At 46.3% G+C, this 13039-nt stretch overlaps 1 protein-coding gene across 1 annotated transcript in view; it reads left to right on the top strand.

Moving 5' to 3' along the window:
- The window catches only part of LOC144094622 (isatin hydrolase-like), a 12614-nt gene extending 1815 nt beyond the window's left edge, over positions 1–10799 (top strand). The window contains exons 2-4 of the mRNA XM_077628542.1: positions 651–868; positions 3823–4087; positions 10187–10799. Coding sequence (XP_077484668.1) covers positions 666–868; positions 3823–4087; positions 10187–10501 — 783 coding nt within the window. The 5' untranslated portion in view covers positions 651–665 and the 3' untranslated portion in view covers positions 10502–10799. The remainder of the gene's footprint in view (positions 1–650; positions 869–3822; positions 4088–10186) is intronic.
- The last annotated feature ends 2240 nt before the right edge of the window (positions 10800–13039 follow it).

The raw sequence follows: 13039 nt of genomic DNA, 5'->3' as shown, positions 1-13039 counted from the left end.
AGTTTGTTTTAACCGGTCCTAGTTTTCACCAAACGCATGAGGCCGGAAAAAACTTCTAGCAAATACTGTCATATCGTAAAATGGTACGTCATTTCGGTCACGTACTGCTGGTGCTCGCAGCAACAGAAATTAACGAGGAACAGCAAGCTGGTAAATGGAAACTTGTCTATTTGAAAAGCGTCCAACTGACGCCTTGCAGAAGGCTGAAGCGAAGGAGGTGAAGGACGTCGGAAGTTTAAAGGTGACTAAAACGCATATAGAAGGCATTTCGCGAGTTCTCGAAGGCGAGTAAAAGGCAGGCGAAGGCAAATCGGGAAAGTTACGAAAACCGCCAAAAGGAGTACTGCAAGACAGAGTAGCTGCGGAAGGTCGGCTATTTCCTGTCCATTGTAATACAAGGTACAGTAGAGAAGCCGAAGAACGTTTGCATTGCGTGCCATAGGCACGCGGAGACGATATTAAGCTAAGCAAAAGAGAAGCAAGCTAAGTCTGGAGTATTTCAACGTAGGAGCTGTGTATTTGTATGTCCTGTGTATTTGTGTTCATTGCCTGTGTGTTCACTAAGCTCTAGCAAAAATGATTCCAAACGCTTTCCAACTAGCCCAAGTTTCCACCTTAATGAGCTAATGCGCTGCATTTTAATCTCGCAGGTTTCATTCGACGTCATGGTGCAGCTGCTTCTAGTTTTGTGGGCTCTATCCAGTCAACACTTTGTGCACGGCGCACGAAAATGTGATCGGCCAAAGCTTTTCGCAAATTACAAAATCGTCGACCTCTCACATCATTTCAATAACAGGACCATCTACTGGGCGGACGACGCTCACTTCAGACTCAACGTTACTGTCGTCAACGCTACAGAAGCTGGATGGTATATGCAGATAAAGCTATCGCTTGCAAATATCACCTGCGCTCCAAGTACTTGTAAATAGAAGTGCGGAATACGGCCTCATCATTTTTTCCGTCTGACGTCTTCAGCAACCTGGGGAATTTATATCGTCACAAGTTCCTTTCCTTCGGCAGCCCAGTATGCAAACTGTTCTATTCATTTACAGCGCAGCGTACACTAGCCGTCATCATCATTAGCCACGTTACGTGTACTGCGCAGGACAAAGGTATTTTTTTACTAAGCTCCAGTTAGCCTCGCACTGCGCTTAACACGCACACCCCAATCCCCCCACCTGTGAGCCATAGCCGGCCACGTTTCCCTTTCCATGGTGCCCCACCTCATACTGACCATAGATGACCAGTTATCTTCACTGCGCACTGCATGTTCTGCTGAAGGCCTGCCCATGTCATGCAAATGTCCTGCCTAGGCCCTGCCCATGTCCAAGCCTTACCCATGTCCTTCTCATCGCCTAAATATCATCCAGGACATAATTAATACCAGTTTATTCTTTGATCTACGGTGCTCTTTTTGTATCTTAATCGCTACTATCATTTCTCTTTCTATAGCATGCTGCGTTCATATAAATTGAACTTAGCGCTTTTCGTAAACAGCCATATCTCGGCCCCACTGTTGAGCATGGCAGGATTCAAATTTTATGCATTTGTGTTGTACAGACTATCGGCAAGCTTTTGCTCAAAACCTGCCACGTCTAGATTCGTAACTTCTTGTGGCCAGGATTTGCGGTCGCTACTTGGCCTTGAAAGATACCCGGCATTAGTGCTTCCAGTGCATCAGTACTTACCGCAATTGTCTTTATCCTGGACTGTTCTGAACATTAGGGTTTCATGCATATTTTTTATGCCCACAACTATGTTCTGCTTTTTGAGCCGCTTAGTAATGCGCTAAACAACGCACACAGTACAGTTGGCTTCTATAGCTATCTGGGAGCAAAAGAATTTAAATAACAGGGTTGTTCTGCGGGCATAATGCTAAGCTATTTTAAGCGCTACCAGCTTTTACCCCATGTAGCCCGTTTGCCCTCCTCTGCGTCATCTTTTATTGTCAAGTTCGTTACTATATGGTGACATGGATCTATCTTGATCTCATGAGTCACATTGTCGCTCGAAATTAACAGTAACTAAACTTTATCTAAAGAAAGTGGCGTTAAGCATGCGACCATAGAACTTCTCATGAAGCAATACTTCTCTAACGAAGTATGTTAACGTTTTCTAGTGTCTGCCTCTAAACATTTTTTTTTTCGCTTACATTGTACAATCAGAAAAAAGAGTGGAAAAGTAGTTATGAGGAGTAGTTATGGTGCTATGAAATGTGAATATTTTTTTAAGAGACATGCATTTTTAATTAAAATCAATTTACCGCCAATGTAATAGGTGTCCAATGAGCAACTAGAAATTATGCTATAGTTGCATCTAAAGGATACTAGAAAAATTATTGATCATTGAACTGACAAGTAAATGTATGTTTCCCCGAACGTTAATATCAAGATCAGCTGCTTAGTGTGCTAGAAGAGTCACAGGAGTGATTTGCGTATAAAGAAAGAACAACCACCTAAATAAAATACAACCATGGTTAGCTTCATAAAAGTTGTCCAGCTGGTACTCTTGTTGCTAACAATGAATATAAGAACGCCTCTGGCTCAAGCAATCATTGAAGCAATTCAGGTACATGACTGGGAGCGCACTATTATAGTAATGCATCAAATACAGGTTGCTGAAATATCTTGCCGAGATATTCGAAATTAGGGGATGTCAGCACATAATGTTATGAAAAAGAAGTCGACTTGTATTCCTAGTCAAGCAATGAACAACTGCGACAGCGGCCAAAATTGTCCAGGTGTCAAAATTCAACCATCCCGTATTTCAACACATGTCCGTGTAAAATCTCCGCTTATCGCATTAAGTTGTTCGTTTTACGTCTGTCCGGTTGAAGGCAGAGGTCTTCATCATCATCATCAGCCTGTCTAAGCCCACTGCAGGTCAAAGGCCTTTCCCACAGCTCTCCAATTAACCCGGCCCTATGCAGGCTGCGGCCACCCTAGCCCCTCAAACATCTTAATCTCATCCGCCCATATAACTTTTTGCTGCTCCCAGCTACGCTTCCCTTCCCTTGGAACCCACTCCGTTGCCTTTAAGGACCATCCGTTATCTTGCCTTGGCATTACATGCTCTGCCCAGGCCCATTTCTTCCTCTTGATTTCGACTTGGATGTCATTAAATCCGCGTTTGTTCCTTGACGCACTCTTCCCTCTTCCTGTCCCTTAATGTTACATCTGTCATTTTCATTTCCATATCTTGCTGCGTTGTCCTTAAGTTGAACCGTTTTTGGTATACTCAACGTTTCTACCCCATAGATGAGTACCGGTAAGAAACAGCTGCTATATACTTTTCCCTCGAGGGATATTGGTAAACTGCCATTCAAGGTCTCATTATTAGATAACATTTTATTATGAACTTTCAAGGGTTTCAGGCACGCAACGATTACGCGTGACCACATGAGAAACATCAGTTCCTGGAATTTTTCTTTTCATTTCAAAATAGAGCTTATATATAGCGTCACAAAGGTGATAATTTTTCTTCTAGCTTTATTTCTTTCGCACAATTTTCTTTAATGCTGCTCCAAACTTTGGGCAGTGACAGACGTTCGCTGCCAGCGTACTATCAGGACAAAAGTTTGCGGGACGCCAGTTCTTGGAAAAACGTTTATTTGTAGCTACACCTCGCTACGCAGTCGCGTGATATTGTACGAAGGTATTAAAGGCCTAAGTTCTCCTTCCACCGGTAGCAATACCAGGCGACTGGTATAGCGTGGTGTAGTTAGAATACAATTTCTTCCAAGAACTCACGTTCCGAAAACTTTTGCCCCGATAGTACATTAAAATATATACGGTAATGACACCCTGTTCTTCTGTGTGCCAGGCTTCAAGCGGACGAGATGGCGGAAGCCATCCACGGTGGAACTCACCTGGACGCCCCAAGGCACTTCGGCAAGGGTTGCTGGGATGCGGCAGAGATACCACTTGAGAGACTGATGTTCCTGCCAGTGGCTCTAGTGGACGTGCGTGACCGTGTGGCCACGAATCCAGAGTATCTGCTGTCCGTGAGTGATGTCCTGAACTGGGAAGAACAGTACGGACGCCTTCCCGATGGCTGTCTTTTCTTGGCCTGCACGGGCCAGTCCAAGGTGCGTTCTCCACCTTTATGATACAGACATGAAGCGCTTGACTTCAACACTGCTTAGCAAAACGTATCTGCCCCAAGACTGTTCACAACGGTGGCCTGGAGCAGCATTCTCAGTTCATCCCTGTGTTTCTTGCAATGAAATTTGCATTCCATGACTACAGCGTGACGAACGTGACATAGAACAAGGGAACACTCAGGGACGCTGTGCATTGTTGTGTCTCTGAGTGTTTCCATTTTCTATGTCACGTTCGTCGCGCTGTAGTCATGGAATATCATCACCAACTCACCCAACAACTTAGCTGGTCGAAATTTGCATCCTTCGAGGCATGCGCATCTGCTCGCAAAATATCAAATATGGCATAGAGACTTCACATTATAGCTGCCTTCGCTCATATGTGTACAAAGAAAATCACCTGAATGCGCATTTCCTACCAGTCAAACATTTTAAAATATACTATAAGAACAGATCTCAACAATTTTTCTTTTCATTCTTAGCAATGTCTACGTACCCGCCAGCCGCTATTGTGGGTATGGCGCTGCTGAGCACTTCTGAAGTTAGGCTACAGCTAACGTGAGCAGGAAGAGGTACTGCGTTAACAAACGCTCAGACTCAAAACAAAATTTGATTATGAAAGAGAGCGAGAGAGAGGCAAATGAAAGGTTAAGCATAAAATGTCATCGGATAGAAAATATACACGTGAACCGAAGGCATAACACCTGCTCAGAAGCAATGGCTTTATAATGGCTTTTATGGCCGTCATAGTTCACGTGGATGGCTGTTACATTTGCCGCTTGCTCTGCTGACAATATTTATCTCCGTAAATTCTCGAGTTGATTTGTCCTTGTAGTGATACAAAATGGTCGTCTTAGCAAAAAGCGGTCGGCACCAGTTTGTTGTGTATTTCGTGTAGCGTGCAACGACATGAAAATACGCACTGGATACCAGAGTAATTATTATTATCCGTGAGACAGGATCGAATGTTAATAAAGCGAGCTATCTAGGCCACATAAACTACGAGGGCCAATCATATTGATTTGCACTTTTGTATCTCGCGCATTGCGTACTCTGCCGTATCGCTTGTAGTGCATCACTAGCAGCGGAGATAATGTTGCACCAGCAGATGGCAGCAGGAGTCGGAGGCATCCATTTTGTGGTTGCCAAGCACTTTATTCTCGTGCATGTCGGTAGCCGAGCAGACGGATGTATAGTAACCGGCAAGGGCAGCGCTGGACAACATGGTTCTTATAGCAGGAGAGCGTGAGCTCTTTGGATTGTCACTGGAGACGTGTGGAAGCATGTGGCGAGCAGGATGCCTCCTGAAAAACGGACTTCTACAGGGTGGAAGGCTGGAAAGTAGGCAACACCTGAACATCCAAGGAGATCCAAGACACCAGCGCTGTGGTGTCTTGTCTCGCTTCGTCCCCGTCTTTATTCGCGCTGTATCGCATTATGGAAAATTACCAACTAGCCCGATCTGCCACTCTTGCAAGGAGATCAGCCCTGGACAGCCGCCAACTGTGATAACGCCCGCCGATATTGTTCTGACAGAAGCCAGGGCTGCCAGCCTTCCATCCCGTAGAAGGCAGCTCTTCGGGATGCTGCCAGCTCGGTACACACTGCCACATGGGGAATCCCCACTGTGTTCGCACCTCCTTCCACAAGAATCATGTCGCCCGGCACTGCCGTTACCGGTCATTATCTATGCTGTCCGCTCGGCTACTGACGCTCACAGGAAGGAAGTGCACTGCCTACTAAAAAATTGATGCCTCCGACTCGTGCTTTGGTCTAGTGTTGGAGCACAGTCCACAGTACTTATTACAGGTCCAACGAACGATACGGATGACCATTCGGGGTGGGACGTACAGAAGTGCTGAAATTTATGCGGACCAGACAGGATCTTATACTAACATATTAAGCTTTGTGATTCAGAAAGTAGTAGTGCTTAAAGGAAAAACTAAGTTATTTGTGCATTGATTTATGAACTGATAAATTGATGCTCAAGAGCGCAATGTAAAACCTCAAGAAGTTTGAAGTTTTTGGAGAAATTTGGAAAGCCTCGTTGTCTGCCACAGAAACACGGCGGCTCCAGCTGCGAGCTTCTTGTGCCATTAAAGAGGGAGTTAGGCAGGAAAGGGTCAGTCCCTTCATACATACAACAGGGCTTTCGCTACCACCGAAATCCCGATCAAGTGAATGTGCAAACCACATCACCACCCTTGGTGAATTTGGTCTTCCAGGAGACGTCAAGAACGTCTTGGAACAACGTCCCAAGAGCTGCTTTGAGCCTCAAACGAATCGCTTAGCACTTGTAGCCTTGGTACGATAGGTCGGCTGCTAAGTCAAGAACAAAGATAGGGACCGGGTCATTGGGAAAGGTGTCGCATGCCTCAACAGATGGCTAAATACGATGCAGACAAGAGACCTTTGCTACTAGCCTTGCTAAGTTTATGACGTCGTGGACGGCATGGCGAGGAAGAAATGTAAAAGAGGCCGTCACCGTCTGGAAGATGTTGAAGTAACCAGCGTTAGCTTTATTGGCCGTGCGTAAAACGAAAGTCTTTCCGCATCCAGCGGGGCCAGTGAAGAAAACCCTGAGCGGTTCGGAAAAGTAAACAAACTTTTCCACCTAGCGGAGCCATCGACGCCTAGCGCCGTCTATCAGAGAAATTACGACTCACGCCTACCCGTTGTCGAGTAGCGCCCCGTCTGGATACGTCCCAAATGGAATTTGCTTCGTTTGGGGTGTCAAGGTGGACCTAGAATTCGGCTTTCAGGATGATATGGTAACGCTTCAATTAGTAATTGTATGTATACAATGTTTACCTATTATGTAATTATGGTTTTATTTCTATACCACAACCTGTAGGGCTTTATTTGCCTACCAAATTCGGTACGCAACTGTCCCCGGATGGGTGCCTCTTGTTGTGGGAGCATATATAGCGGAACGAATGTATGCATTGTAGACGGCGCTACAAGTCTCAATGCGAGTAGGGTGCCTTGATACTGCATCACACAGGATCAGCGGCGCTAGCGTTTGTAGCGGCGCCGTTCATGCTCTCGGCGTGCTTTAGCTTGAACGGCTTTTTGCAGCGAGAGCTACACCGGGCTAGCAGTCGAGCATTTCGCGGTACATGGGAGAGGCCAGTTGTGATTCAATATGGCGGCGTCGCTTAAGTTGTCTCCACCCGGCGCTGGCATCGAGGCACCCTACAAATGCGAGATGTGCTGATTCTTAGTTGCTGCCACAGATGGTGCTGTGATCTCAGGATGGTAACAGAGCCTGTAGAGATACAACGGGGGCTTCCTGTCTCTTTTGTTGTTCATGTTGTACCTACAAGGGTTGGAGACCAAGCTAGAGAGGAGCGAACGCTTCAACCTTTCTTTTTCCAAGCAAAGAGAATTGGTTAAACAGTCATTGCCGGGACTAACATACGCCGATGATATATTGCTAATGGCTGACAGCAAGGAAGATTTACAGAAGTTGATAGACATATGTGGTACAGAGGGAGATAGATTAGATTTCAAGTTTAGTAAGGAAAAATCTGCAGTCATGATATTTAATGATGAGGTCGGCGAGCATAAAATACAGGGGTTCACGCTAGAAATAGTGGATGAGTACAAGTATCTTGGGGCGTGGATAAATAACGGCGCTGAGTATCTGACAGAGCATAAAAAATATGTAATGAATGAAGCTAGTAGGAATGCAGCTGTCATGAAAAATAGGACACTGTGGAATTACAATAGGTATGAAGTGGTAAGAGGGATCTAGAAGGGGGTGATGGTTCCTAGCCTGACTTTCGGTAATGCGGTCCTGTGCATGAGACCAGATGTTCAAGCAAGGTTAGAAATTAAACAACGCGGCGTAGGAAGGCTATCTTTGGGAGCACATGGCAATACAGCAAATCAGGGGGTACAGGGTGATATGGGATGGGCGTCGTTCGATAGCAGAGAAGCTGGCAGTAAGATAGCATTTGAGGAGCGATTGAGAAAAATGTGGGAAAAGCAGTGGGCTAGGAAAGTTTTCAGATACCTGTATATAAGGAATGTTGATACGCAATGGAGAAAGCGAACTAGAAAATTGACAAGCAAATATCTGGACAGCAGTAGGGGGGAAATCAGCAATTATCAGTTAAGAAAAAGGTTAAAGAAACAAAGAGAGCTCTGTGGAAAACAGGGATGCTGACCAAATCAGCACTGGGAGCACACAGGATTTTTAAGCCGGAAATTGCCAAAGAAAATATCTATGATAATTGTAGGGGAAGCTCTTTGTTGTTTGAGACCAGGACGGGAGTTTTGCGGACTAAGACATAGAGCCAGGTACCATGAGATAGACACGTTATGCGTTGCGTGCGGAGAGGAGGAGGAAACGGCTGAACACTTGATACTGTTCTGTAAAGGGCTTCACCCTACAGTGGAACAGCAGCGGGGCTGATTTATCCAAGGCATTGGGGTTTAGGGACAGTGAAGGGAAAGTAGACTTTAAGCGGGTAGAAGTAACCAAGCGAAGGTTATCTGATTGGTGGCTAAAATCAAGAGAAGAATAAAATTTCATAAGTCAAGGCTAAGTGGCTTGAGCCATCGCCCGATTTAAAGGGTTCAGCCGTATCCATCCATCCATCCATCCATCCATCCGTCCGTCCGTCCGTCCGTCCGTCCGTCCCTCCGTCCGTCCCTCCGTCCGTCCGTCCGTCCGTCCGTCCGTCCGTCCGTCCGTCCGTCCGTCCGTCCGTCCCTCCGTCCATCCATCCATCCATCCATCCATCCATCCATCCATCCATCCATCCATCCATCCATCCATCCATCCATCCATCCATCCATCCATCCATCCATCCACCCACCCACCCATCCATCCATCCATCCATCCATCCATCCATCCATCCATCCATCCATCCATCCATCCATCCATCCATCCATCCATCCATCCATCCATCCATCCATCCATCGGTAGGAGACCCCACGAAATCTCGAAACGTGATGAGCATTTCCTGTCACCGATAGCGCTGTGACCTAGGGTGGTAGCAGACCCCACGAAATCTCCAAACGTGATGAGTAAGAGCCAACGCTCTTAAAAATGGCTGGCGGTTTAGCACTGCTAAACACGAAATATTATGCGAAAGCAGTTTTTTTCAGTTGGCCACCACCACCGTGTAACTGAAAGCGCGATTGAGGCGCCCATTGTTCACTGACCCAAATAGCCAGTTACGCGCCTCTTCAAATTTTTCATCGTCAATGCCAATTTACCCAATTTACGCCGCCGGCCTGCGCAAAAGAAATGGTAAATTGAAAATTGGTTTTTGGGGAAAGGAAATGGCGCAATATCTGTCACACATCTCGGCGGACACCTGAACCGCGCCGTAAGGAAAGAGATGAAGGAGGGAGTGAAAGAAGGCAGGGGAAAGAGCTGCCGTAGTGGAGGGCCCCGGAACAATTGCGACAACCTGGGGATCTTTACGTGCACTGACATCGCACAGCACACGGGCGCCTTTGCGTTTCGCCTCCATCGAAACGCGGCCGCCGCGGTCGGGTTGGAACCCGGGAACTCCGGATCACTAGCCAAGCGCCCTAACCACTGAGCCACCATGGCGGTGAAAGCTCCAGTGCCGCATTTCTGCGGCAATGTGGTCAACGCAAACGCGTATTGCTCTAGTGCCTTGTTTCTGCAACAGCGTTGTCCACGCCAACGCACGCAGCGCACATCTCTCTGTCACTACCGTCACATAGTTCAAAGCGCGAATATTAGTTTGAGTGTAGTATTAGTCGATGAAGAAGACGATGTGCAACACACACCGCGAGAGCATGGTGCAGTTTAACAAGAGGCGTGTTCGGCTGCGGCGATAGCCTAGTGCTATCGCGCAGTGGCCAGCGAAGCTAATCTGTTCGCGCCGCCGCGGTTTTGGATCCCAGTCTTATTTATTTATTTCACTTGGCACAAACCCACAGACACATAAAGCATGCAAACATTGCAAAATCTTGCTCGAGATTTACGCATGGAAAAGTGCTTTTGCATTAATAACTGTAAATGAGATGCTCTTCGGCCGCATTGATTAAAAGGATATATTTGATCTTTGACCTCTGAACTTAAGTCTCGCTATCACGCAGTATTGGCCAGACCACACAGCGTACTTGGGTATCGACGAGAACGGCACGAGACACTTCCCCTCCATCTCCCCGGAGGCCGGCACGTTCTTTGTGGAAAAGCGCCGCGTATTCGGTGTGGGCGTCGACTCGCTGGCCATTGACAAGTCCGGCGACACGACCGTGCACCGTACGATTCTAAGTGCCAACATCTTCGCCATAGAGAACCTGAACGCCCTGCACCAGGTACCACCAAAGGGGGCGTACGCCATCGTTTTACCACTCAAGATCGACGGCGCCAGTGGATCGCCCGTCCGTGTGGTCGCCCTGGTGCCGTGAAGGTCGAGCACAGCCTTTCAATTCTAAATGCAGAAATGTATTACAGGACTTGCACGTCACGTTTTTGCGAACCCCAATTTGAGTCCGCACTTCCTAGCGGTTAATTTTGCTTCCTCCCTGTGGAGCTCTCTTGGATAAGGATAAAAAAACACCGAAGTATTTATAAGAGCGTGCACTGTACGCATGGCCACTGCGCTGACATAGCCTATAAGCTCGGATGACAGGCTGACCATATTGTTCACGGGAGCTGGAAAGCAGAGGTAGAGAAAGAGCAACAGGTAACGCAGAGATAATGAGATAACCTGGATAGAGTGCGTGAGCTCCTGTCGGCTATCCATGAGAATGCGTATCTGCAGCAGTTGCGCCCAGCGCGTTGCAGATGTATCCGAAGCTTTATTCTTATTTTTCGAAAGAAAGCCCTTCAGCCTTCAATTCTTCTCAGCGAGCGACCTTTCCCTGCCATGAACAGTCAGTTTCTGACCGTGAGTGACAGTGGGGCAGTATCCCGCTTTTCTCTATGAGCAGCTTTTTCCTGGGTTTGCGCTGTCCCCCCTCAGCGTTGGTAGTTGCTGAAAACTCGTGCTTGTGCCTGTCTGTGAGGTCATCCATTTACCTTACCAGCGCACATTACAAGAGCTGCAGCGAACAACTCCTTTAATTACCGGTTGCCAGAAATACTTACTGTCGAAGGCTAATAGCCTTCCAGGGCACTGTCATATTGAATTCTATAACCACAGACGTGAAAGCAACTCGCAATTTTTCCGTACCCATGAAGCGTTTCATGTTCAGTAGCTAAGCATTGCATGTGGACAGATAGTCACCTTTGACATTCCTACCCTCTTTAGAATTAGTACAGGGCTGTTTTAATTTCTCCATTTAGTTTTTCTTTTCTTTTTGTCACTGTTTTACCGCATGCCGAATTATCTTGGTACCTCAATCAATTGGTACCGCTACTAGCCAGTCAGGCTATGGGAGGAAACAAGTTTTGTCAAGTTATGTGCAACATGATGATATAAACGATATTATAAAGATAAAAAAAACGATGAGATAATTTTGGTGCGTTTAGCCTTATGGTACCGACAATAGTTGGTTTAAAAGGTCATGCTGTTTGTTCTTTTGTTCGCCTGGATCTGGGAGTCAATAATCGTTTGGAGGGTGAGGAGAGAGTTTTAGCTGTCGGCTTTTGCCTGCCTATTAGAAATAAGGGTGTGAGTGTCTTTTTTGCGTACGCAGAAACACTCGCCCCATAAAACATTCTAGAGATATTCTGCGGGATACCATGTTTAGTTTAGAATACTGAGGAATGGGAAAAAAAAAGACAGTTTTAATCAAAACTCAATGCTTCATCCATCTGAATGTAGCAATCGTGGTTACGTAGAAAGCTGCTCTAAAATTGTGAAATATCTCACTAGATCACTGCGTTATCGGAGGGGGAAAAAAGCGGAATCTACGTAAGACCAATATTCTGAGAAGTTTTAGTGAATTGTTGTGCAACGTCTACTTGTATACTTTAGCCTTACTTTGAGGACTCCTTGCGTGGCCTATAAATTTGAGAACTAGGTGCATACTGACGTCACTGACCTTAAGAGGGATCACCACCATATAGCGCGGATTTGCGATTAGTAAAATGGGAACTAGCAGGGGTTTAGTCCAGTACGCAAATAGAAGATTCATGCAGAAAACACCGAAAATAATTGTCTAAGTCAGGGAATAGGTTCTTTGTGACGCTCCATTATCCGTCAATGTCCGTGGATCACTGAAATCCAACAGGTGTAGGAAGACTCGGAAGATATTCTGCTACGACTTTAATGACGTTTGATGATACACACATGACTCCATTGTGTAATGTTCTTGAACAAATAAATCCAAAGGTTTTGGCGGTATAATCAACGATGTCAGACTCATTTTTTGTTGATGATGTTTTCTTCCTCCAGCACTCTGTGCAACGTGTCGTGTGACTCTGCTAATAATTTTTGATTGAGGACATGACTGGGTGGCATTTTCGAGAACGTATCATTTACTACAGCGGTCACCAACGCAAGGTTCCTTCCTGGCGCGGAGCGAACACTGCCAATGCTGCACACTGAACCCGAGAAGTCGTGACCTCTCACTCGCCGCTAAACCACGTGACCTCAATCATTTCTCCGGCTCTGTTAACCAGCTAGATCATTTAACCTCAGCGCTCCCTTTTCCCCTTGGTGAGGCCATTCGCTCACTCGCCGAAGGTAGATGTAGAGTGTTGAGGTGGTAGCGTGGCTTCCATAGAAACCTGTACGGTTAAAACATGGTGGTTTGTGATGAGGAGCAGCGTCATCTTCTAAGTCAGTGAGCAAATAAACAACGACGTCAAAATAATTTAAAAGCGTGACGTCATAGCGTACGTGTTGTTTGGCGGAAAAAAAAGGAATGCTCGAATGTCTCGACACTCAGCGCGACACACGACTCAAGGACGAAAAAAAGAAGACACGAGCGTTGACTACCAACACATATCTGACAGCTAGTTAACGCTCGTTGCGGCTTCCTTTATTTTCACGTCGT

This window comes from Amblyomma americanum, chromosome 6 (assembly GCF_052857255.1).
Source record: "Amblyomma americanum isolate KBUSLIRL-KWMA chromosome 6, ASM5285725v1, whole genome shotgun sequence".
NCBI classification, from domain to species: domain Eukaryota; kingdom Metazoa; phylum Arthropoda; class Arachnida; order Ixodida; family Ixodidae; genus Amblyomma; species Amblyomma americanum.
Note: the sequence above shows the minus strand (reverse complement) of the source record. Positions and strands in the feature narration are given on the sequence as shown.